Source organism: Simochromis diagramma, unplaced genomic scaffold (assembly GCF_900408965.1).
Source record: "Simochromis diagramma unplaced genomic scaffold, fSimDia1.1 OVJJ01000343.1, whole genome shotgun sequence".
Classification (NCBI taxonomy): domain Eukaryota; kingdom Metazoa; phylum Chordata; class Actinopteri; order Cichliformes; family Cichlidae; genus Simochromis; species Simochromis diagramma.
This window is the reverse complement of record NW_024386831.1, coordinates 9,321,843-9,348,240: the sequence shown is the minus strand read 5'-3', so window position 1 is coordinate 9,348,240 and position 26,398 is coordinate 9,321,843. Positions and strand designations below refer to the sequence as shown.

General features: G+C 40.9%; 2 protein-coding genes across 2 annotated transcripts; both read left to right on the top strand.

Moving 5' to 3' along the window:
* Positions 1-1,326: 1,326 nt before the first annotated feature.
* Positions 1,327-15,656, top strand: LOC120731384 (olfactory receptor 6F1-like). Its single transcript, XM_040028395.1, has 2 exons — positions 1,327-2,452; positions 15,558-15,656. The coding sequence occupies exons 1-2, from the start codon at positions 1,496-1,498 to the stop codon at positions 15,654-15,656; spliced, it is 1,056 nt and encodes a 351-aa protein (XP_039884329.1). The 5' UTR covers positions 1,327-1,495.
* Positions 15,657-18,069: 2,413 nt separating this feature from the next.
* Positions 18,070-19,281, top strand: LOC120731383 (olfactory receptor 10Z1-like). The gene has a single exon (XM_040028394.1). It carries the CDS (start codon positions 18,337-18,339, stop codon positions 19,279-19,281), a length of 945 nt encoding a protein of 314 aa, XP_039884328.1. The 5' UTR covers positions 18,070-18,336.
* Positions 19,282-26,398: the final 7,117 nt, after the last annotated feature.

The following is a 26,398-nucleotide window of genomic DNA, read 5'->3' as shown; positions in this document are numbered from 1 at the left end:
GCATTTCCACTTCTGGTTTTAGGTTTAATCCAGGTCATCTTATCGTTTGAACTTAAGGTGTCATAATGCCATATCTCTAACACGTTCCATTAAGATGTAAATTGGTCAATTTATTGTCATTTACAGTAAATAGGTTTTTGTTTCTCAAGTAACAGACTCATATTTATATCCTTTTTTCAAGCATAAAATGTTTGAGTCTCATGAGTGACGTGTTTACTGTGGCTCAAAGTTTAGCCAGTTTTTTCGGGTGCCTCTGTAGTCTCGCTCATTGTACACTTATATCACAAAGCTAATTCAGAAAATATAACTGACATGATGATGTCTATATTTAACAGAATATCAGTTTCACAGTTTGCAAATTAATTCAAAGACAGGGGAAGAAAGAAGTGATTGCTTAGTAGGTTATAGATTCATGCTGCTTTAAAACTACCTTCTTTCCACAGAGCTGCTGTTAAAAAATAAAGGCCTGACAGTACTATATACACAGCAAGTGTGTTTTTGTTTATGAGTTGGCACCACAGATTGTACAAGGTTCATGTTAGCACAGAATTCTGGGCCCTATGTATAAACAGTCTCTATATATGTGACACAATGTAATGTGTGGAAGGAAGAGAGGACTCAAACTCAGGACTCGCAGGCTGGTGAAGGATGTGGATGATGTTTGTTGTGAAGCCAGGATGAACAGAACATGAGAAGACGGACTGACTATACCAATTGAATAAATGAATGAATGAGTGAGGGAGTGAGTGAATTAATAAATTAATGGTTGGCTGGCTGACTGGATGGACTGAACTGAAAACACACATGAGGAATGGACGGAATGTCAAGACTGGGAACTGAGGGCTTAAATACACAGTATGGAGTTGTGATATGATGTGATAACATTAGGTTGCTGCATTATAATGTGAATGTATAATATTGTTGTCAGGCCTCTGTGTAACTGTAGGAGAAAAATAGTTTGATAGAAACAGCATTAGAATAGAATAGAATAATCCTTTAATTGTCCCACAAGGGGAAATTTGGTTGTAACAGCAGCCAGAAAGACACACATAGAAACAAACAGGACACAGAACAGAAACATACACTCATCCCTGCTGGACAACATCTCCCACCCCATGCAGGAGACTGTGACAGCACTGAGCAGCTCCTTCAGTGGCAGGCTGCGGCACACACGGTGTGGGACGGAGAGATTTCGCAGGTCTTTCCTCCTCACTGCTGTCAGACTCCACAACAAAGACTTTAACTGATCAAACACACACATCCACACACACCGAGTGCAATACTCTTTTTCTGACAAAGTTGTATTTTTACTCAGTTGTATAAAGCATTTGCATTCTATTTCTATCCTATTGTATATTTTATTCTATTTATTGTACTGTATATAGTATTTTATTTTATTCTATAATTAATGGGAGGTGAAGAGGGACAGCAGGCATTAGTCAGGTACAGACGCAGCAGCTCAGTGCTCTGTTATGTTGTTATTTTAAAAAGGTAGATGTGCCCTCTGATCATGGATAATCAGTCTAATGAAAGAAGTTTCATTCTGTCAGGATTTAATGAGACGATGAATTTCACAGTACCCCTCTTCTCAGTTACTTTACTGTATTACTGTGGGATTTTGTTCTTCAATATTTCTCTTGTGCTGCTCATTGTCTTGGATGAAAGCCTCCATGAACCTATGTACATTTTCCTGAGTAGCCTTTGCATTAATGCACTTTATGGGACCACAGGTTTCTACCCAAAATTCCTTTCAGATTTACTGTCGTCTTCTCACAGAATCTCCTATGAAGGGTGCCTTTTACAAGCTTTTATCATGTATTCATTTGTGTGCTGTAATTTTTCTATTTTAACTGTCATGGCCTTTGACAGGTATCTGGCTATATGTCGACCTCTGCACTACCACTCTTTCATGACTAAGAGGAGGCTTTCACAGTTGGTGTGTTTCTCCTGGCTGACACCTTTCTGTGTTTTTGCCATCAATGTTGTGCTTACAGCAAGACTCAAGTTATGTGGTATAAAGATTCAGAGAGTCTTATGTCTAAACTGGTTAATTGTTAAACTTGCTTGTCCTGAAGCTGACACTTTTTCAAATAACATCAGTGCATATGTGATACTTGTCATTAATGTATCTCATTGGCTTTTCATAATTTGGACTTACATATATCTTATTAAAACATGTGTGAGGTCCAGAGAGGACAGAGTAAAGTTTACGCAGACCTGTGTGCCCCATCTGACTTCTGTGATCATAAATTTCACTGTAATTGTTTTTGATTCGATGTACTTGCGCTTTGGCTCCAGGGATTTATCCCAAAGCCTCCAAAACTTCATCACTCTTGAATTTGTCATCATCCGTCCAGTTATGAATCCTCTCATGTATGGATTTAAACTCACCAAAATACGAAACAGAATCTTGAGTTTAATTTATTTGAAAGGGGAAATGATTTCCATTAAGGTTAGATTTCCTTATTTAAAATAATTCAAAAATATTCAAAACAGATGCAGCAATATAAATACAAGTCTTTCTGAAGACACATGATTCAGAAACATTTAGTCATGTTTGCCTTGTCTAAGGCAAACATATATTTGGACTAGACTAATTTTACTAATATTCTTTGTTATATTTGTCATAATATGACATATATTTGTCATATATGTCATATTTGCTCAATCCAGCACGAACGTTAAATGAAAACAACATTTTTTTCATGTTTTTGACTAAGAATTTCATTTGAAAAAGGATTCTGCATGAGTTTTTAAGTACTGTTGTAAAATTCATCTCTATACCATTCAGAAATCATCACAAATTGACATTTCATTTCCTTGCCTTGCTGTGTCTTGATGTTCAAGGTATATTAGCTGATATATGTGCAAGTTGATTAAACAGGTTTATTTCAAAGTGTTTTAGGTTTAAAGTAAACAAAATATTGTATGAAATATTCTGTTGTAAATGGCTGGTTAGTGCAGGCATCCCTGTGTGTTACATCTCAGTTTATCACAAAGATCAGTTAACAATGTTTAATGTTTCTTTTTTTTCAATAAACACGTTACATGTATAAATATAAGGATCAGTGTTATTAGGTTGTATTTTTTCAGTAGTATTTATTTATTTATTTATTTATATATATAGGTTTTTTTTATTATTATTTTGGAAAAATAGTAATAGTAATTGAACTGTTACCTACTTTTATTTGGCATTTTTTTTTGTTTTTAAATTTATATGTAAATTTCTCTCTGGACATTAATGACACCATAATTCTGTACTTTTTGAAATCTGATCATATATCCCCATTGCTTGACATACTGTAGTATTTACTACTTTAAAAATTAAAGTTTTGTTTATCATATCAAGCATAAAATTGTGCTGTTGTTGTTTTTTGAAGTTTTTCAATCCCATAGCATAAAATTAAAAAAAAAAACAACAACAACAAAAAACAATGCAATAATAGTATTTTAACAGTAACTCCCTTCTCTTCTACTCCTTCCTCGCCTTAACTAGGAAGGAGGCTCTCTCAGCTGGTGTGTTTCTCCTGGCTAACACCTTTCTGCCTTTTCTCCATCAATGTCCTGCTAACATCAAGACTCAAGTTGTGTGATATAAACATTCAGAGAGTCTTGTATCTAAACTGGTTAATAATTAAACTTGCTTGTCCTGATGTTGACACCTTTAGAAAAAACATCAGTGCAAATGTAACACTTATTGTTTATCTGTGTCATTGGCTTTTTATAATTTGGACTTACATATATCTTATTAAAACATGTGCGAGGGCCAGAGAGGACAGGTTAAAGTTTACGCAGACCTGTGTGCCCCACCTGGGGCCCGTTCTTCATACCTCGCTAAGTAAGTTAGCTGGATTTGATTGTTGACGATTTCGCGTGATCTTGGATCGTTCGGTTCCCCGAAGCTCATCCGGGACCTGCTGCCATAGCAACAGAGCCGTAAGCGTAAACCTGCTCGGGAGCAGGTTTACTTCATGTAAACAGGATTAGATCGCGGCCACGCAGGTATGTCCGCTTCATGTATACGAAAGCAACAGCGATATTCCACCACTGTTTCACCATAAATAAATATTATCAATGTAACTAAAGATAATGCAGCACTTGATCCATTTATTGATTTCACACAGATACATACAGGTCATTTCCTAAAAAAGGGAAATGTACTATTAACATTCTATTACATGTATGTGATTATTACAGATGTAATTCATATGTCAGAGTAGTAATTGCAAATTACTTTGTGTAATCAAGATGAGAGACCACGGCTATAAAAGCGAAGGTGGATTTGGGAAGTCTGTCGCAGCCATGTCCTGTCCGTTTACGCGAGCAGCCCATTGCGGAAGGTGCAAGATTGATAAGGAGAGTTATCAGAATTCAGCGTACATTGCGGGATACACAGGATCCTTTAGCTCAGCGCGACAGTGTGCTCATTGAGAGATATCGATATTCCCGTGAGGGTATTATTTACTTAACCAACTTGTTGACGAGGGGGTGCAGGACCACCACCTGTCTTTTTGTGCTCTGCCCTTTTCTTGGTTGCTGTTATGAACAAACAAACAGATTATTCCAGGGTCTCTTTCAGAGAGACGAAAAGCAATATAAGTGATAAATATTACCATTCTGTAGAATATTCTTATATTTCACTTTTACTTGTTCCCATGTTCTAGTGGGTCCTGTCGTGGCTCTAATGTGAAAGAGGATATAATGTAATATAATATAATAAATTTACCCTACCGCCTACTGGTGTTGGCCAGAGGGGCCGATGGCGCGATATGGCGGCCTCGCTTCTGTCAGTCTGCCCCAGGGCAGCTGTGGCTACAACCGTAGCTGCCTCCACCAGTGTGTGAATGTGAGAGTGACTGAATCGTGGCATTGTAAAGCGCTTTGGGTGCCTTGAAAAGTGCTATATCAATCCACTCCATTATTATTGTTATTATTAAATTACTTACGAGTTTAATTTGTCAGCAACTTTCTGCCAGCCCTCTCTCCTTGCTTTTGCAGCCTTTGCAGTGTTCCCTTGCGTTCTGATTAAACTCTGAAACTCCTGAAATCCCTCACTCAAGAGTTCTTGCTCTGCTGCCGAAAAATACCGAGCGCGCTCCTTCGACATTTTCGCCGACCAATCAGAGGGTTGCCGATCAATGTTTCTACTATCGATGCGTAGCCCCTTTTACGACACCCAGTGATCTCACATTACTTCATCCAGCTGTACTGATCGTCAACAGCAGGTGTGTTCGGGGAACCGGATTAGCGAGCTCACGGTTAGCGCGATGGTTTGGTCTTGGATGTGTCATTTGATCTTGGATGTAGTAAGCGACGTACGAAGAACGGGCCACTGATCTCTTTGATGACTTTCCTGTTTTTTCTTGATCCAGTGTACATGATATCTGGCTCTACACGTTTACCTCAAAGCCTCCAAAACTTCATCACTATTGAATTTCTCATCATCCCTCCAGTTATGAATCCTCTCATATATGGATTTAAACTCACCAAAATACGAAACAGGATATTGGGTTTATTTTATTTTAAAAGAACTTCAAAATTAAGAGTTTCTTGTTCACCAAATAAAAATAGAGCAAAATAAAATTTCAAAAATGTACATTATTCTCTTGTACATGACAGCAAATGAAGGCCTCATAACATTAACTATAAATGCACCAAGACAACCAAGTCTCAGTAAAAAGCATTATTGTTTACTTAAATTTGACCTTTAGACTATCAAAGCTCTAAAGACAACTAACACATATTTTACCTTTTAAAAATGAATTATTATTGTTTTTTGTTTTTTACATTTTTTCAGATGTAAACTAAAATGCATTTCCACTTCTGGTTTTAGGTTTAATCCAGGTCATCTTATCGTTTGAACTTAAGGTGTCATAATGCCATATCTCTAATACGTTCCATTAAGATGTAAATTGGTCAATTTATTGTCATTTACAGTAAATAGGTTTATGTTTCTCAAGTAACAGACTCATATTTATATCCTTTTTTCAAGCATAAAATGTTTGAGTCTCATGAGTGACGTGTTTACTGTGGCTCAAAGTTTAGCCAGTTTTCCGGGTGCCTCTGTAGTCTCGCTCATTGTACACTTATATCACAAAGCTAATTCAGAAAATATAACTGACATGATGATGTCTATATTTAAGAGAATATCAGTTTCACAGTTTGCAAATTAATTCAAAGACAGGGGAAGAAAGAAGTGATTGCTTAGTAGGTTATAGATTCATGCTGCTTTAAAACTACCTTCTTTCCACAGAGCTGCTGTTAAAAAATAAAGGCCTGACAGTACTATATACACAGCATGTGTGTTTTTGTTTATGAGTTGGCACCACAGATTGTACAAGGTTCATGTTAGCACAGAATTCTGGGCCCTATGTATAAACAGTCTCTATATATGTGACACAATGTGATGTGTGGAAGGAAGAGAGGACTCAAACTCAGGACTCGCAGGCTGGTGAAGGATGTGGATGATGTTTGTTGTGAAGCCAGGATGAAAAGAACATGAGAAGACGGACTGACTATACCAATTGAATAAATGAATGAATGAGTGAGGGAGTGAGTGAATTAATAAATTAATGGTTGGCTGGCTGAGTGGTGTAGGAGTGTTTAGCTTATTTTAGAGTTTAGAAATGTGTTAACATAGAATGTAGAACTATTGTAGAGATACTGACACTGCCGTCAATATAATAAAGGCCTCACTGTGTCGTGAACTTAGGAGTAGATTGTAGGAGACCCCTCCCCCACTTCAACTGTGAAAGTAAAACAGAGAGGAGTTAATGCTGAGTGGAAATTCCCCAGAAAATGTTTGGGTGGGGGTCTCAACATTTGTAACTGGATAACTGTGGTCTGGAAGGGAGATGGGTTTTATGACCTAGGGAGTCACCTACACCCACAGTGTTTTAACTGTCACGGACACACATCCACACGCACACTCACTCATGTGCACTCAGACATCCACACGCACACTCACTCATGTGCACTCACACATACACACAGGTATGCGTACACAGTCACACACGAGCACTCACATAGACACGTGGGAACGCGCACATGTAGGCATTCATGTGCTTGTGCACATAGACAAAGACACAGAGTTTGCAGCACACCGTGGGGGGTTTTATGATAGGGTCACCCCTACAAAACTGTGTTTCACACACAAAGGAGTGAAGATTTTTTGCAGAGGGACACACGGGCCTCGTCTTCCCTTCTAGAAGTGCATATTTAAATGAAGATGAATAAAGATGAATAAAGGTTTTGTGAAATGACTACTGAGTTCCGGTGGCGTCTCTGGAAGTTTCGACGAATAAAAGAACCGGGGTAAAACTAATTTCGTAACAGTTTTGGTGCCGAAACCCGGGATTCGTTCGAGGCCCAGAGAGGATGAATTGGCAGAGCTGAGATCGTGAAACGAGGCGAACAGGTAAGCACGACCTAATTATTTTCGAACCGTGCATATTGTTTAAAGCCTAAATTATCTGTTCGCTAAGTTGAACGTATCTCAGTGTAAATAATAGCATGGGTGTTTCATCCGTGGCGGTGTGTAATCCGTCTTTAGTTATTAGGAAAAATGTGGCAGTGTGTGATCCGTCCCCGTGCGTTAAAGCAGGAAACTTGTGTTACTATTAGTTAGAAAGCGGGGCTGAAAGGCCTCGTCGCCAGCTGAGGGCTGTGTGCGTCACGGGTTTGGTTACCCCACCTAGTCTCGGACGCGGGGCCAGGACCTGAAGGCAGGAGATCCAGGGTGGTGACCTGGGGATTCGTGGCTCCTTAAATAACTAAGTCGGGGAGAGGTCCCTGTCACAGTCTGAAGTATGCATAAAAGCAGGATCAGTTGCTTTCGCCGGTTAGATTCCGAGCTGAGTTGAACCAGTGCCTGATGCAGAAGGAGGACGGTGTAGTGTGTGTGAAAGCGCCGTTAGAGTCGGCGTCTCGTCTGAAGTACGGGAGTCAATTAAAGTAACAAAAAGAATTTGTGTCTAAAAGTGTGTGTTTGTGGTGTGCAGAAATTGTGGCAGGAGACCGTGTCGCGAATTGTTGCAAACTGTGAAGTCAATTGGGCGGTTTAATTTGGTTTTATTTTTATGGGGAAGAGAAACTGCGGTATCCAGTCTGTGGCACAGTTTGAATAATTCGTGAAGCAAATGTGGCGCGATCTGAAGATCGTGAGCCTAAATTGTCCTAGTTAGGTTGAGGTGTATAAGAGCGGACGGCACCCGCTCTTTTTTCTGATTAGGGCGTTGTCCTGAATCAGCAGAAGTGTCTCGCAGAAAGTTTGAATGGGACTGCTAGAAGCATGAGGTGTGTGTGAGCCAGCCTCGAGGGCGGGTTCACAGGTGGAACGAACGAAGAGTAAAATGTGCGTGTGTGTGAGAGAGAAAGAAAAGGTGGGGGCTAGTGACCAGCCTGTGAGTGTGTGTGAATTCCTTGATGACAAAGAGGGAGACAAAGTACATTAGTTGATTTTTTGTGAAATAATAAATAGTCAAGAAATCGTAGTGATCAAATAGGAGAAAAATGAACTAAAGTAAATAAAAAATAAACAGTGGATTAGTGTTAAAGTAATGATAAATAAATTGATAGAGCAAAATAAAATTTCAAAAATGTACATTATTCTCTTGTACATGACAGCAAATGAAGGCCTCATAACATTAACTATAAATACACCAAGACAACCAAGTCTCAGTAAAAAGCATTATTGTTTACTTAAATTTGACCTTTAGACTATCAAAGCTCTAAAGACAACTAACACATATTTTACCTTTTGAAAATTTATTATTATTGTTTTTTGTTTTTTACATTTTTTCAGATGTAAACTAAAATGCATTTCCACTTCTGGTTTTAGGTTTAATCCAGGTCATCTTATCGTTTGAACTTAAGGTGTCATAATGCCATATCTCTAACACGTTCCATTAAGATGTAAATTGGTCAATTTATTGTCATTTACAGTAAATAGGTTTATGTTTCTCAAGTAACAGACTCATATTTATATCCTTTTTTCAAGCATAAAATGTTTGAGTCTCATGAGTGACGTGTTTACTGTGGCTCAAAGTTTAGCCAGTTTTTCGGGTGCCTCTGTAGTCTCGCTCATTGTACACTTATATCACAAAGCTAATTCAGAAAATATAACTGACATGATGTCTATATTTAACAGAATATCAGTTTCACAGTTTGCAAATTAATTCAAAGACAGGGGAAGAAAGAAGTGATTGCTTAGTAGGTTATAGATTCATGCTGCTTTAAAACTACCTTCTTTCCACAGAGCTGCTGTTAAAAAATAAAGGCCTGACAGTACTATATACACAGCAAGTGTGTTTTTGTTTATGAGTTGGCACCACAGATTGTACAAGGTTCATGTTAGCACAGAATTCTGGGCCCTATGTATAAACAGTCTCTATATATGTGACACAATGTGATGTGTGGAAGGAAGAGAGGACTCAAACTCAGGAGTCACAGGCTGGTGAAGGATGTGGATGATGTTTGTTGTGAAGCCAGGATGAACAGAACATGAGAAGACGGACTGACTATACCAATTGAATAAATGAATGAATGAGTGAGGGAGTGAGTGAATTAATGGTTGGCTGGCTGAGTGGTGTAGGAGTGTTTAGCTTATTTTAGAGTTTAGAAATGTGTTAACATAGAATGTAGTACTATTGTAGAGATACTGACACTGCCGTCAATATAATAAAGGCCTCACTGTGTCGTGAACTTAGGAGTAGATTGTAGGAGACTGTGAAGTAGTCAGACTCGAACGTCAAGGAAGGTGGTAGGGAAGCAGACTATGCAGACATTTTGGTTTCCAAGGTGAGCAATTTATTTGCAGTGAACTTAATTTAATGTATAACTTAACAAAACTTCCCCCAAATCAATTCATTTAACAAAACTCAACATAACATGGCTCTGGTGACACAGCTCACCTCTCCTCTCTCCTGCATCTGGTAGAGACTGGCTTTAAATAGGGCCATCAATTTCCCTCCAATTGCCCAGCCAGTACAACTCACTCAACTGAGGGATCTAAAACTCTACACAGATTATCTAAAAACACAAAACCTCTACTCACTTCTAATATGCACATTTACACAACTAAATGGCAGTCATTAACTAAAGGAAAAACATTCAACAAATCCCTTTAAACATGAACACAAACAAAAGGAAGCATCTCTCTGGAAAAAGAAACCCCTCCACTTGGTTTGACCTGATGATGTCATGTGTGACATGATCAGGACTTTAAAATGAGGAAATGCCAGGCGGGCGTTTCCCCACACCTGACACTCATGATGACTGAAAAGACAAACAGAGTAAGTATGAACAAATGACTTAATCTGTAACATAATAAAGTATAAAGAAACATAACTTAGTATTTGTCTTAATTTGCAGAATGTTTGATTTGCCGGCAACAAAACGCTTACACAAACAAACCCGGGATAGTGAGTGAAGCAATGTTACTTGACAAATAGCAAATCATAGCAAATACATAGAAACAGAATAATGTGTACAATGTGCAAAAAAAAAGGTAAACACATATGGGACAAATGGAGAGAATTGCAACTGCTCCTCCACTTTGTCACAGAGACCCCTCCCCCACTTCAACTGTGAAAGTAAAACCGAGAGGAGTTAATGCTGAGTGGAAATTCCCCAGAAAATGTTTGGGTGGGGGTCTCAACATTTGTAACTGGATAACTGTGGTCTGGAAGGGAGATGGGTTTTATGACCTAGGGAGTCACCTACACCCACAGTGTTTTAACTGTCACGCACACACATCCACACGCACACTCACTCATGTGCACTCACACATACACACAGGTATGCGTACACAGTCACACACGAGCACTCACATAGACACGTGGGAACGCGCACATGTAGGCATTCATGTGCTCATGCACATAGACAAAGACACAGAGTTTGCGGCACACCGTGGGGGGTTTTATGATAGGGTCGCCCCTACAAAACTGTGTTTCACACACAAAGGAGTGAAGATTTTTTGCAGAGGGACACACGGGCCTCGTCTTCCCTTCTAGAAGTGCATATTTAAATGAAGATGAATAAAGATGAATAAAGGTTTTGTGAAATGACTACTGAGTTCCGGTGGCGTCTCTGGAAGTTTCGACGAATAAAAGAACCGGGGTAAAACTGATTTCGTAACAGTTTTGGTGCCGAAACCCAGGATTCGTTCGAGGCCCAGAGAGGATGAATTGGCAGAGCTGAGATCGTGAAACGAGGCGAACAGGTAAGCACGACCTAATTATTTTCGAACAGTGCATATTGTTTAAAGTCTAAATTATCTGTTCGCTAAGTTGAATGTATCTCAGTGTAAATAATAGCATGGGTGTTTCATCCGTGGCGGTGTGTAATCAGTCTTTAGTTATTAGGAAAAATGTGGCAGTGTGTGATCCGTCCCCGTGCGTTAAAGCAGGAAACTTGTGTTACTATTAGTTAGAAAGCGGGGCTGAAAGGCCTCGTCGCCAGCTGAGGGCTGTGTGCGTCACGGGTTTGGTTACCCCACCTAGTCTCGGACGCGGGGCCAGGACCTGAAGGCAGGAGATCCAGGGTGGTGACCTGGGGATTTGTGGCTCCTTAAATAACTAAGTCGGGGAGAGGTCCCTGTCACAGTCTGAAGTATGCATAAAAGCAGCATCGGTTGCTTTCGCCGGTTAGATTCCGAGCTGAGTTGAACCAGTGCCTGATGCAGAAGGAGGATGGTGTAGTGTGTGTGAAAGCGCCGTTAGAGTCGGCGTCTCGTCTGAAGTACGGGAGTCAATTAAAGTAACAAAAAGAATTTGTGTCTAAAAGTGTGTGTTTGTGGTGTGCAGAAATTGCGGCAGGAGACCGTGTTGCGAATTGTTGCAAACTGTGAAGTCAATTGGGGGGTTTAATTTGGTTTTATTTTTATGGGGAAGAGAAACTGCGGTATCCAGTCCGTGGCGCAGTTTGAATAATTCGTGAGGCAAATGTGGCGCGATCTGAAGATCGTGAGCCTAAATTGTCCTAGTTAGGTTGAGGTGTATAAGAGCGGACGGCACCCGCTCTTTTTTCTGATTAGGGCGTTGTCCTGAATCAGCAGAAGTGTCTCGCAGAAAGTTTGAATGGGACTGCTAGAAGCATGAGGTGTGTGTGAGCCAGCCTCGAGGGCGGGTTCACAGGTGGAACGAATGAAGAGTAAAATGTGCGTGTGTGTGAGAGAGAAAGAAAAGGTGGGGGCTAGTGACCAGCCTGTGAGTGTGTGTGAATTCCTTGATGACAAAGAGGGAGACAAAGTACATTAGTTGATTTTTTGTGAAATAATAAATAGTCAAGAAATCGTAGTGATCAAATAGGAGAAAAATGAACTAAAGTAAATAAAAAATAAACAGTGGATTAGTGTTAAAGTAATGATAAATAAATTGATAAAATTAACAGTGACATTTAAAGGTGATCAAGTACTCAAGGATGAATGGAGAATTTGATTGCTGAAGGTATGAGAGCTGTTGGGGTGAAAGGAAAATGAGGTTGGAGGAGTGAGTTAACAGGTTAATGTGTGGGTGTAAAACAATGGGGTAATAAAAAAAGAGAAAGAAAATCATGAAAACAAAGAAAATAAAAAGTGTGGAAGTGTGAGTGGGAAATTGTCTCCAACTGGGGGAAGCAGTGACACTACAGGTCACCTTCTTCCCCTGCTGGACACAAAAGAAAACATAATTTGGAGTGTTGTGGATGAAAATAATTAACAACAACATCAAGACGATTTTGTGTTTGCGGTTAAGACCAAATAAAAATTTCATTTTTGGGGTTTAAAGTCAGTAGAGTTCAACACAAAATAAGTAGAGATGTGTTGCTTTAGGAGTGATGAAAACATATGCAGTCACAGTGAATAATGAAAGTCTCTCAGTCTGTCGATTACAGGTGGGGAACGGACCTGGATCAATTCTCCATGGGCAGCAGTCGGAAGAAAATTATAGGTTAAAATTATTAGAAAAAAAAATAGAAACACCCAGGCAGAATTGTTTTGCAGCTTCCCGTTCTCATCCTGAACGAGCAAGCTCCAAGGAAACTAATCTCTCCCTGAAGACACAGAGTGCAGTTTCAGAAGCACGAGCATGAACATCAACAGTGGACAGGAGTCCAAGAGACAATACCAGAGTTCTGAGCAGAGATGTCCAGCAGCACTATGGGCAAACGGCATCAGAAAGAGAAGACCCACCATCTAGATTGGATGGATGGAGATGCGTTTCCAGCAAGCTGCAACCTCACTGTGTGTGAAGGACTTTTGAGAAGACTGTCTGAGTTTGACATTTGCCATGTTTGGAGTGAGATGGCAATGAAAGAGACAGTGGGACAAAGAGATACACGGGACAAAGCTGAAGAAAACTGACTGCCATTGGACTGAAAAGTGGGAGAGAAGAAAAGGAGCAGAAGAGGGCTGAGGCTGCTGTTTTAGTGTGGGGAATCAAATTGGGTTAAAGCATCCGAGGAGACAAGCGACTGCCTGGAAGTGGAGGATTGACACAGTGTCCAGACCACCACAAAAGGGGGAGGAAGACAAGCACTGAGGTATGCAAGTGTACTGTTAGAAAAATGGAAAGGTGACACCACACATGCAGATAATATGCACCAGAGATAACAAAAAATCATACACAAAGTGTTACACATTAAAAGAGGGTATTTGTAGAAGGGGTTGACAACACTCAGCGTGGTTGCCTATGGTAACCTGCAAGCATTTGGGGTTTAGCTGTGCCTGCCTATGACAGAGTTTTTCATTTAGATGTTTCTGAAACAAAATTTGGAGTGAACGGAGTTTTGTTTCAGAAAAAAGGGGGAAGGTACATAAAAGGATACATAAAAACAGAAAATGTATTAACCCGACTAACACACAGACACACACACACGTAATGAAGATCAAACACAATTTTAAGTAGGTAATACTGTTACCATCATCCTGTCTGGTTTATTGAGTGGGTTGAGAACTGATACATAGACGACTGAATTAGTATTATTTTGGGGAACATGATAGCAGGGGTGAACAGAATCCTGCAGCCAGAGTTTAAATGAGTGAAACTAGCAGATATTTTTTTTTGTTTTGTTTTGTTTTGTTTGTTGTTTTGTTTTTGTTTCTGAAGTATGGGGAAGGTTTTACCATGCCACCAAGTTTTAGATTTGGTGTTTTCTCACCTATAAGAGAAAGAATATTCTGTGACAAGTCTTAAGACCGGGCTTCTGTATTTTTTATTTTCTTTTGTTTTTCAGTTTTATTTGTCATTTTTCATTTTATTTTTAGTTTTTGAACAGTGCACTGATTTCTGTTTGTGAATCTCTTTTCTTTAAGCAGATCTGCATGTCGGGAATTAAAAGTGCTACACGTCGTCGAGAAAATTGTTGCAAGTGAGTTTCTCCACATTAAAATGGGCTCTGGAGAAAGCCACTTATTTGGGACAATTAGAAAATGAGAGTCCCTGCCTAAAAAGGATTCAGCGAAGTAATCCGATCTAAAGTTCTTCTTTTCTTTTGAAATGACGTCATTTTGCTGAGAGTGGAAACTAAATGCGACGATAGGTTCCACTATCAGCAAAGAAAGAAAGAATGGATGAATGAATGAATGGAAATAAAAACAAACTGACTGACTGGTAAAAGCTGACAAGACTTGACCACGACTCAAGGTTAACCTCCACCTAGACAGGATAAAAGGGTGGATGAATTTATGTGTTTCCTTTTACAGGAGCAGAAAGATGACAGCAACATCTGAGGTTGCATGACGGTTTAACCTTTTAAATTTTCTCTGTTTGTGAATCTACCAGGGGTGTGTTGCTCACAGAAGTTACTGTGAGAAAGTGTGTACACACCTGCGCAGCGCTAACATTTGCATTCTCTTTTCTACAGCATTACAGTTCTTCATGTGATTTGATGATGTGATTTCTAACAGAACAATTGGTGGATGTTTGTTTCTCTACTACAGGTTATGAGTTGGTGATGCTGTTACACTGTGTTGTTGGGAAAATGTTGAAGGTTACTTTGACGATGTGAATAACGTGAGAAATTTCCTGTGTTGAAACCAGTGTCATTCTTTTTACAGCAGGCTTAATTTTATGGCCTTTTACGGCACCTCTGGAATGTGGATGGCCGACGCCTGCCCACCACACGATCCATGTGTGTTGCTAATGTTTGTTTTTTCTTTAAGAGTGCATGTGGAGGATTCAGCAGAAGCAGACAAGTGACATGAGAAAAACAAATAAGGGATGCAGTGTTTATGGAATAGTTGAATATGGGCTCATTAGCCTGCCACTATTGAACTCATAGTGATAAAATGGGTGGAGTGACATTGTTTAAGGAAAGTCACAGATTAAATTATGGAATAAATTGGGATGATTCATGATTTGGGACAAATTATGGTAATAATAGTGATTTAATGATTGGAGAAAACCTGCACATGATACTTGTCTGTTATGCTGAGTACTTTATCACTCTTATGATCTATAGTTGGTTGCAAATGTGAAGTTTGATTTAACAGATTTGTCTTCCAGGTTATAGGCTCCAGGTGGAGCTGGGAATTAAACAAGCTTAACATGTGACCGCTGGTTAATGTTTTTACACAGGGTTACAGGTTGGAGTATGGCTGCTCCAAGTGGGAAACCCTGGAGATTGTTTTAGAGAGAATGTGCAACATTCTTGTGCATGTCTCATTGGGGAGTTGACACATGGTGAAAGCCATGTGGCAAGAGAAGTGTTATTTTTTAATCTGTAGATGTCGTGAGGTGCCATGACGAGAAGGAGTGGCTGAGAGGATCGTCCACTAGATGGGAGCTGAGGCCAGGAGAGAGGCTTCAGGAGGATCAGAGATCATCTTCAGCACAGCAGACATCACACAGAGAGCTGTGTTGCTGAGCTTCCAGGAGATCAAGAGGAGACTTCCCACAGCAAGATTTTAAATAAAATGAAAGATTCAATGTTGACGCCGAGGAAGACAACTAAGGTGTACGACGTGCTCTGCCTTAAATCTTCAGCAGCTTTGGAACATGAGAACCTGAGGGATGGAGAGAGCATGCCAAGCTCCAAAAGTGACAGCGCAGAGGAACTCCAGCGATGGAATTGTGATTCTGTGTGAGGCACAAATACTAGGAGACTGGGAAATAGTTGACACCACTTTTCCCAGGGATGAAGATCACCTAAAGTGTGTCACTTTGCCATGCAGATTTGATGCTCTGCAGAGAAGCCTTCTGTGAGGGAGAGATGTAAACAGACGAGCCTTTTATCTACATTTAATTTATGTCAGATTCTCTAGGCTGGTTGAGGTGGAATTGGAGAGAAACGGTAGTGTTAGGTGTGACTGTGGTTATTGTAACTGTGATTTTTTTTTTTATAAGTGAATTGCCCAGAGACAGACCTGAATCCATTCCAGCGACTCCAACGTCACAGGCCACGGTGAAGCAAACCAAACGTAGTGAAACAGGTAAATCAGATGAGTGTTTTGATTATTATGGCGGTATAGAGTTGGACTACGTTAAAGGGTCCACAATCTCGTATACATTTGATCTTTGTGCTGTCATTAAATGCAAGTGCTTGCTGAACAGTTGAGTCCAACATCTTTAATGGCAGTACAAAATCGGATGGCGTTAGATATGTTGTTGGGAGAAAAAGGGGGCGTTTGTGCGATGTTTGGGGATATGTATTGTACTTTCATTCCAAAAAACACAGTTCCCGATGGCTCTGTGACCCGAGTTCTGGAAGGCCTAAAGACGTTGTCCACCACAATGTCTGAGCAATCGGGATTAGATGACCCGCTGGAAGCGTGGATGACCTCTGTCTTTGGGCAATGGAAAGATTTAATTATGTCAATTATGGTTTCTTTGTCTGTTTTTATTGCAGTATTAGTGACATGTGGGTGTTGTTGTGTGCTTTGTATCAGAGCCTTGTTCGTAAGACTCATCAATCGTGCTGTGGGAGAATCTGATACAAAGGCAGACACCATGATGCCACTTTTGGGAAATGGGGAGTCACAGTATGAAAACATTATGGTGAGAGATTTAGTTTAGTTTTATCTGCCATAGGGCAGATAAAAAGGGGGATTTGTAGGAGTGTTTAGCTTATTTTAGAGTTTAGAAATGTGTTAACATAGAATGTAGAACTATTGTAGAGATACTGACACTGCCGTCAATATAATAAAGGCCTCACTGTGTCGTGAACTTAGGAGTAGATTGTAGGAGACCCCTCCCCCACTTGAACTGTGAAAGTAAAACAGAGAGGAGTTAATGCTGAGTGGTAATTCCCCAGAGAATGTTTGGGTGGGGGTCTCAACATTTGTAACTGGATAACTGTGGTCTGGAAGGGAGATGGGTTTTATGACCTAGGGAGTCACCTACACCCACAGTGTTTTAACTGTCACGCACACACATCCACACGCACACTCACTCATGTGCACACACACATCCACACAGGTATGCGTACACAGTCACACACGAGCACTCACATAGACACGTGGGAACGCGCACATGTAGGCATTCATGTGCTCGTGCACATAGACAAAGACACAGAGTTTGCAGCACACCGTGGGGGGTTTTATGATAGGGTCGCCCCTACAAAACTGTGTTTCACAGACAAAGGAGTGAAGATTTTTTGCAGAGGGACACACGGGCCTCGTCTTCCCTTCTAGAAGTGCATGCTTAAATGAAGATGAATAAAGATGAATAAAGGTTTTGTGAAATGTCAAGACTGGGAACTGAGGGCTTAAATATACAGTGTGGAGTTGTGATATGATGTGATAACATTAGGTTGCTGCATTATAATGTGAATGTATAATATTATTGTCAGGCCTCTGTGTAACTGTAGGAGAAAAATAGTTTGATAGAAACAGCATTAGAATAGCATAGCATAATCCTTTAATTGTCCCACAAGGGGAAATTTGGTTGTAACAGCAGCCAGAAAGACACATATAGAAACAAACAGGACACAGAACAGAAACATACACTCATCCCTGCTGGACAACATCTCCCACCCCATGCAGGAGACTGTGACAGCACTGAGCAGCTCCTTCAGTGGCAGGCTGCGGCACACACGGTGTGGGACGGAGAGATTTCGCAGGTCTTTCCTCCTCACTGCTGTCAGACTCCACAACAAAGACTTTAACTGATCAAACACACACATCCACACACACTGAGTGCAATACTCTTTTTCTGACAAAGTTGTATTTTTACTCAGTTGTATAAAGCATTTGCATTCTATTTCTATCCTATTGTATATTTTATTCTATTTATTGTACTGTATATAGTATTTTATTTTATTCTATAATTAATGGGAGGTGAAGAGGGACAGCAGATATTAGTCAGGTACAGACGCAGCAGCTCAGTGCTCTGTTATGTTGTTATTTTAAAAAGGTAGATGTGCCCTCTGATCATGGATAATCAGTCTAATGAAAGAAGTTTCATTCTGTCAGGATTTAATGAGACGATGAATTTCACAGTACCCCTCTTCTCAGTTACTTTACTGTATTACTGTGTGATTTTGTTCTTCAATATTTCTCTTGTGCTGCTCATTGTCTTGGATGAAAGCCTCCATGAACCTATGTACATTTTCGTGAGTAGCCTTTGCATTAATGCACTTTATGGGACCACAGGTTTCTACCCAAAATTCCTTTCAGATTTACTGTCGTCTTCTCACAGAATCTCCTATGAAGGGTGCCTTTTACAAGCTTTTATCATGTATTCATTTGCTTGCTGTAATTTGTCTATTTTAACTGTCATGGCCTTTGACAGGTATCTGGCTATATGTCGACCTCTGCACTACCACTCTTTCATGAGTAAGAGGAGGCTTTCACAGCTGGTGTGTTTCTCCTGGCTGACACCTTTCTGCATTTTTGCCAGCAATGTTGTGCTTACAGCAAGACTCAAGTTATGTGGTATAAAGATTCAGAGAGTCTTATGTCTAAACTGGTTAATTGTTAAACTTGCTTGTCCTGAAGCTGACACTTTTTCAAATAACATAAGTGCATATGTGATACTTGTTGTTTATCTGTCTCATTGGCTTTTCATAATTTGGACTTACATATATCTTATTAAAACATGTGTGAGGTCCAGAGAGGACAGAGTAAAGTTTACGCAGACCTGTGTGTCCCATCTGACTTCTGTGATCATAAATGCCACTGTAATGGCTTTTGATGCGATGTACTTGCGCTTTGGCTCCAGAGATTTATCCCAAAGCCTCCAAAACTTCATCGCTCTTGAATTTCTCATCATCCCTCCAGTTATGAATCCTCTCATGTATGGATTGAAACTCACCAAAATACGGAACAGAATCTTGAGTTTAATTTATTTGAAAGGGAAATGATTTGAATTCAAAAATATTCAAAACAGATGCAGCAATATAAATACAAGTCTTTCTGAAGGCACTTGATTCAGAAACATTTAGTCATGTTTGCCTTATCTAAGGCAAACATATATTTGGACTAGACTAATTTTACTATTATTCTTTGTTATATTTGTCATAATATGACATATATTTGTCATATATGTCATATTTGCTCAATCCAGCACGAACGTTAAATGAAAACAACATTTTTTTTTTCATGTTTTTGACTAAGAATTTCATTTTAAAAAGGATTCTGCATGATTTTTTAAGTACTGTTGTAAAATTCATCTATATACCATTCAGAAATCATCACAAATTGACATTTCATTTTCTTGCCTGGCTGTGTCTTGATGTTCAAGGTATATTAGCTGATATATATGCAAGTTGATTAAACAGGTTTATTTCAAAGTGTTTTAGGTTTAAAGTAAACAAAATATTGTATGAAATATTCTGTTGTAAATGGCTGGTTAGTGCAGGCATCCCTGTGTGTTATATCTCAGTTTATCACAAAGATCAGTTAACAATGCTTAATGTTTCTTTTTTTTCAATAAACACGTTACATGTATAAATATAAGGATCAGTGTTATTAGTTTGTATTTTTTCAGTAGTATTTATGTATTTATATAGAGTTTTTTTATTATTATTTTGGAAAAATAGTAATAGTAATTGAACTGTTACCTACTTTTATTTGGCTTTTTTTTTTTTATTTATATGTAAATTTCTCTCTGTACATTAATTAATGACACCATAATTCTGTACTTTTTGAAATCTGATCATATATCCCCATTGCTTGACATACTGTAGTATTTATCCATTCATCCATCCATCTTCATCCGCTTTATCCGAGGCCGGGTCGCGGGGGCAGCAGCCTAAGTAAAGAGGCCTAGACCTCTCTCTCCCCAGCCACCTCCTCCAGCTTATCCGGGGGAACACCAAGGCGTTCCCAGGCCAGCTGAGAGATATAATCTCTCCAGCGTGTCCTGGGTCTGCCCCGGGGCCTCCTCCCGGTGGGATATGCCCGGAACACCTCAGCCAGGAGGCGCCCAGGGGGCATCCTTGTCAGATGCCCGAACCACCTCAGCTGGCTCCTTTCGATGCGGAGCAGCAGCTGCTCTACTCTGAGCCCCTCCCGGATGGCCGAACTTCTCACCCTATCTCTAAGGGAGAGGCCAGCCACCCTTCGGAGGAAGCTCATTTCTGCCGCTTGTATCCGCGATCTCGTTCTTTCGGTCACTACCCACAGCTCGTGGCCATAGGTGAGGGTTGGGACGTAGATCGACCGGTAAATTGAGAGCTTCGCTTTTACACTCAGCTCCCTCTTCACCATGACGGACCGGTGCAGCATCTGCATTACTGCAGCTGCAGCCCCAATCCGTCTGTCGATCTCCGGCTCCCTTCTCCCATCACTCGCGGACAAGACCCCGAGATACTTGAACTCCTCCACTTGGGGCAGGAACTCATCCCCGACCCGGAGTGGGCACTCCACCCTTTTCCGGCTGAGAACCATGGCCTCAGATTTGGAGGTGCTGATCCTCATTCCCGCTGCTTCACACTCAGCTGCGAACCGTTCCGGTGCGAGCTGGAGGCCCTCACCCGATGAAGCCAACAGAACCACATCATCTGCAAAAATCAGAGATGAGATTCTGAGGCCACCAAAGCGAAAGCCCTCCGCCACTTGGCTGCGCCTAGAAATCCTGTCCATAAAAATTATGAACAGAACCAGAGACAAAGGGCAGCCCTGGCGGAGCCCATCACCCACCGGGAACGAGTCCGACTTATTGCCGGCAATGCGAACCAAGCTCTTACAACGGTTGTATAGGGATCGAATGGCCCGTAGCAATGGGCCAGACACCCCATACTCCCTGCAACACCTCCCACAGGACACCTCGAGGGACACGGTCGAATGCCTTCTCCAAGTCCACAAAACACATGTAGACTGGTTGGGCAAACTCCCATGCACCCTCAAGTATCCTTGAGAGGATAGTTTAATAGTTTAATAGTTTAATTATTTATATAGCACATTTAATTACAACAGGAGCGTTGACCAAAGTGCTGTACAAGAATACAACATACATAATAAAACAACTTAGAGTATTAAAAGCAAACACCAAATATGAATTAACAAATAACAAATAACTCTCATGCTGTATTAAAAGCCAGTAAATAAAAATGCGTTTTAAGATAAGATTTAAAAAGATTGACAGTAGGAGCCTGTCTGATGTGTAGGGGTAAATTATTCCACAGCTTAGGCGCTACGACTGCAAATGCTCGATCACCTCTATGAACCAGCCTCGACCTTGGTACAGCTAAAAGCAAAAGATCACTTGATCTAAGAGATCTAAGGGGGGTATAAGTCTGCAAGAGGTCAGACAAATACCCGGGAGCCTGTCTATTCAGGGCTTTGTAAGTCAACAATAAAATTTTAAAATTAATTCTGAAGCGGACAGGGAGCCAATGAAGGGAGGCAAGTACCGGGGAAATGTGTTCACATCTTTTAGTACGTGTCAGAAGACGAGCTGCAGCATTCTGGACCAACTGCAGCCTTGCCATGCAGGTCTGGCTGACTCCAGCATATAAGGAGTTGCAATAGTCCAGCTGGGATATAATAAAAGCATGAATCGCTCGTTCAAAGTTTTTAAAAGATAAAAATGATCTCACCTTAGATAAAAGCCTCAGTTTGAAGAAAGACCGCTGTACAACTGAGCTAATTTGTTTTTCAAAGGTGAAATTGCTGTCAAGTATAACCCCCAAATTTTTGGCATGTGATTTGACAAAAGGCTCAAAACTGTGCAGGTTAAAATTAGAAGTGTTGGGATTACCGCTTGGTCCAAAAATTATCACTTCGGTTTTGTTCTCATTAAAGTTAAGGAAATTAGAGGCCATCCAGGATTTAACTTCACCGAGACACTGAAGTAAGGGTTCTAGTGAGGCAGGACTGTTTCCCTTCAATTGAAGATAGATCTGAGTATCATCGAATGAAAACAAATGTTGTATTTTCTAAAAATTTGACCTAAAGGCAGCATATAAATGGAGAACAATATTGGCCCCAGTATAGATCCCTGGGGAACACCACAAGTAAGGGGAGCTGAGGAAGAGATAAAATCGCCAAAGCTCACAGAGAAGGTCCTGTCAGACAGGTATGACCTGAACCACTCTAATGGGGTGCCCTTTACGCCACAGTGCTCCAACCGTGAGATTAAAATGCTGTGGTCAACAGTATCGAAGGCAGCAGTCAGATCTAAAAGCAGAAGCACAGCTGAGTCACCTGAGTCAGTGGCTAATAAAAGATCATTAAGAACTTTTAAAAGTGCAGTTTCTGTGCTATGAAGAATTTTAAAACCAGACTGAAACCTCTCAAGAACATTGTGTCCATTTAGAAAAGATTGCAGCTGAACAAACACAATCTTTTCCAAAATTTTCGACAGGAAGGGGAGCTTTGAAATAGGCCTGAAGTTAGTGAGGACGGAGGAGTCAAGATTAGGTTTTTTAAGTACAGGCTGTACAACAGCATGTTTAAAACAGGCTGGCACAACACCTGAGCTAAGGCTGCTATTAAAAATAGCTAAAATGTCAGAACTGACAACCTTAAAAATCTTTTTTAGAAGATGTGTTGGAATAATGTCATTTGGACACGATGATGTCTTTGTGCCACTACATACTTCCTCCACCTGATCAAGACACACAGGCTCAAACTGGACCAGGATAAAGAGCTGGTCCAGTGTTCCGCGACCAGTTGTGGTTGATTACATATTTAGGCTTTTACGACTAGATGGGGGCCACTAGAGACTATAAAAAGCTGAGCAACCCGTCACCATTTAGAACATATGGTCGCAGGTCTGGTGATATGATTACAAAATCGATCATCGACCTACGGCCTAGAGCGTCCTGGTGCCACATGCGCTTATGGACACTCTTATGTTCGAACAGGGTGTTCGTTATGGCCAAACTGTGATTAGCACAGAAGTCCAATAACAAAACACCGCTCGGGTTCAGATCAGGGAGGCCGTTCCTCCCAATCACGCCCCTCCAGGTCTCGCTGTCGTTACCCACGTGAGCATTGAAGTCTTCCAGCAGGACAACAGAGTCTCCAGGTGGAGCACCTTCCAGCACCCCCCCAGGGACTCTAAGAGGGCTGGGTACTCCGAACTGCCACTCAGCGCATAAGCGCAGATGACAGTCAGGACCCGTTCTCCGACCCTAAGGCGCAGGGAACAAACCCTCTCGTCCACCGGGAAAAACCCCAACGTACCGGCAGCAAGCCGAGGGGATATTAGAATACCCACCCCAGCCCGCCGCCTCTCACCAGGGGCAACTCCAGACTGAGACAGAGTCCAGCCCCTCTCCAGGAGACTGGTTCCAGAGCCCAAGCCATGCGTAGAGGTGAGCCCGACTATATCTAGCCGGTACTTCTCAACCTCACGCACTAACTCAGGCTCCTTCCCCACCAGAGAGGTGACATTCCATGTCCCTATTGCCAGTCTTGGCAGCCGGGGGTCAGTCCGCCAGGGCCTCCGCTCCTGGCCGCCACCCGGCACACAATGCACCCGAACCCTATGGCGCCTCCTGCGGGTGGTGGGCCTGCGGGAGGATGGGCCCATGTCTCCTTTTCGGGCTGTGCCCGGCCGGGCCCCATGGACTAAGGCCTGGCCACCAGACGCTCGCCCTCGGGCACCCTCCCCGGGCCTAGCTCCAGGGCGGGGCCCCGGTAACCCTATCCCGGGCAGGGTAAACTGTTCCCTCGATATTCTTTTCATAAGGGTCTTCTGAATCGCTCTTTGTCTGGTCCCTCACCCAGGACCAATTTGCCATGGGAGACCCTACCAGGGGGCTAAAGTCCCCAGACAACATAGCCCCTGGGATCCCTGGGACACACAAACCCCTCCACCACGATAAGGTAGCGATTCAAGGAGGAGTGTAGTATTTACTACTTTAAAATTTAAAGTTTTGTTTAGCATATCAAGCATAAAATTGTGCTGTTGTTGTTTTTTGAAGTTTTTCAATCCCATAGCATAAAATTAAAAAAAAAAAACCCAACAAAAAACAATGCAATAATAGTATTTTAACAGTAACTCCCTTCGCTTCTACTCCTTCCTCGCCTTAACTAGGAAGGAGGCTCTCTCAGCTGGTGTGTTTCTCCTGGCTAACACCTTTCTGCCTTTTCTCCATCAATGTCCTGCTAACATCAAGACTCAAGTTGTGTGATATAAACATTCTGTCACGGCTGCCGAGGCGAGCCATGTGGTATTGACGGGAGAAAGGACCCAAATTGCAGGCAGTAGATGATAATGCTGGTGATGTTATATTTACACAGTGGTGAGATGACAAAACAGGCAAGAGGGAAGACAAAACTAAAGACCTAAACTAGGAAAGCTAAATGACAAACCTGAGAGGGTACCAGAATGGGGTGAGAGGCAGAGAGACACGGACGAGGGACAGGACACCGTGGACCACAGAGTAACGCAGACTGACACGGCGTAACACAGACAAACCAGCAACAGGCAGGAGAACACACAGGGCTTAAATACACACACCAGTAATCAGGCGATGAGAGACAGAAGGGCAACACAGCTGGGAGAAATCAGAGCTGACGGGACAGGGGAAACGTAAACTGAACACACTCACATCAGACAGAGACCTTCACAATAAGACAGGAAACTCAGACACAGGGAACCAAACAAGACACAGAACTAAACAGACAGATTCGCAAACAGTGTGGGGGCACCATAGACAGACAGAGACACAGACCAAATATAACACATAGAACTCGAACAATAATAATCATCATCATAATAAAGTAAAAGCGCTGGGTCACCGACCCAGGACCATGACACATTCAGAGAGTCTTGTATCTAAACTGGTTAATAATTAAACTTGCTTGTCCTGATGTTGACACCTTTAGAAAAAACATCAGTGCAAATGTAACACTTATTGTTTATCTGTGTCATTGGCTTTTTATAATTTGGACTTACATATATCTTATTAAAACATGTGCGAGGTCCAGAGAGGACAGGTTAATGTTTATGCAGACCTGTGTGCCCCACCTGATCTCTTTGATGACTTTCCTGTTTTTTCTTGATCCAGTGTACATGATATCTGGCTCTACACGTTTACCTCAAAGCCTCCAAAACTTCATCACTATTGAATTTCTCATCATCCCTCCAGTTATGAATCCTCTCATATATGGATTTAAACTCACCAAAATACAAAACAGGATATTGGGTTTATTTTATTTTAAAAGACCTTCAAAATTAAGAGTTTCTTGTTCACCAAATAAAAAGAGAGCAAAATAAAATTTCAAAAATGTACATTATTCTCTTGTACATGACAGCAAATGAAGGCCTCATAACATTAACTATAAATGCACCAAGACAACCAAGTCTCAGTAAAAAGCATTATTGTTTACTTAAATTTGACCTTTAGACTATCAAAGATCTAAAGACAACTAACACATATTTTACCTTTTGAAAATTTATTATTATTGTTTTTTGTTTTTTACATTTTTTCAGATGTAAACTAAAATGCATTTCCACTTCTGGTTTTTATGTTTAATCCAGGTCATCTTATCGTTTGAACTTAAGGTGTCATAATGCCATATCTCTAACACGTTCCATTAAGATGTAAATTGGTCAATTTATTGTCATTTACAGTAAATAGGTTTATGTTTCTCAAATAACAGACTCATATTTATATCCTTTTTTCAAGCATAAAATGTTTGAGTCTCATGAGTGACGTGTTTACTGTGGCTCAAAGTTTAGCCAGTTTTCCGGGTGCCTCTGTAGTCTCGCTCATTGTACACTTATATCACAAAGCTAATTCAGAAAATATAACTGACATGATGTCTATATTTAACAGAATATCAGTTTCACAGTTTGCAAATTAATTCAAAGACAGGGGAAGAAAGAAGTGATTGCTTAGTAGGTTATAGATTCATGCTGCTTTAAAACTACCTTCTTTCCACAGAGCTGCTGTTAAAAAATAAAGGCCTGACAGTACTATATACACAGCAAGTGTGTTTTTGTTTATGAGTTGGCACCACAGATTGTACAAGGTCCATGTTAGCACAGAATTCTGGGCCCTATGTATAAACAGTCTCTAT

Excerpts from the sequence above, each read along its gene's own strand:
- LOC120731384 (XM_040028395.1), top strand. The coding sequence starts at position 1,496 with ATGTGCCCTCTGATCATGGATAATCAGTCTAATGAAAGAAGTTTCATT. Across the intron at positions 2,453-15,557 it reads GGGAAATGATTTCCATTAAG|GGTTACAGGTTGGAGTATGG; the intron begins GTTAGATTTCCT and ends GTTTTTACACAG.
- LOC120731383 (XM_040028394.1), top strand. The coding sequence starts at position 18,337 with ATGTGCCCTCTGATCATGGATAATCAGTCTAATGAAAGAAGTTTCATT.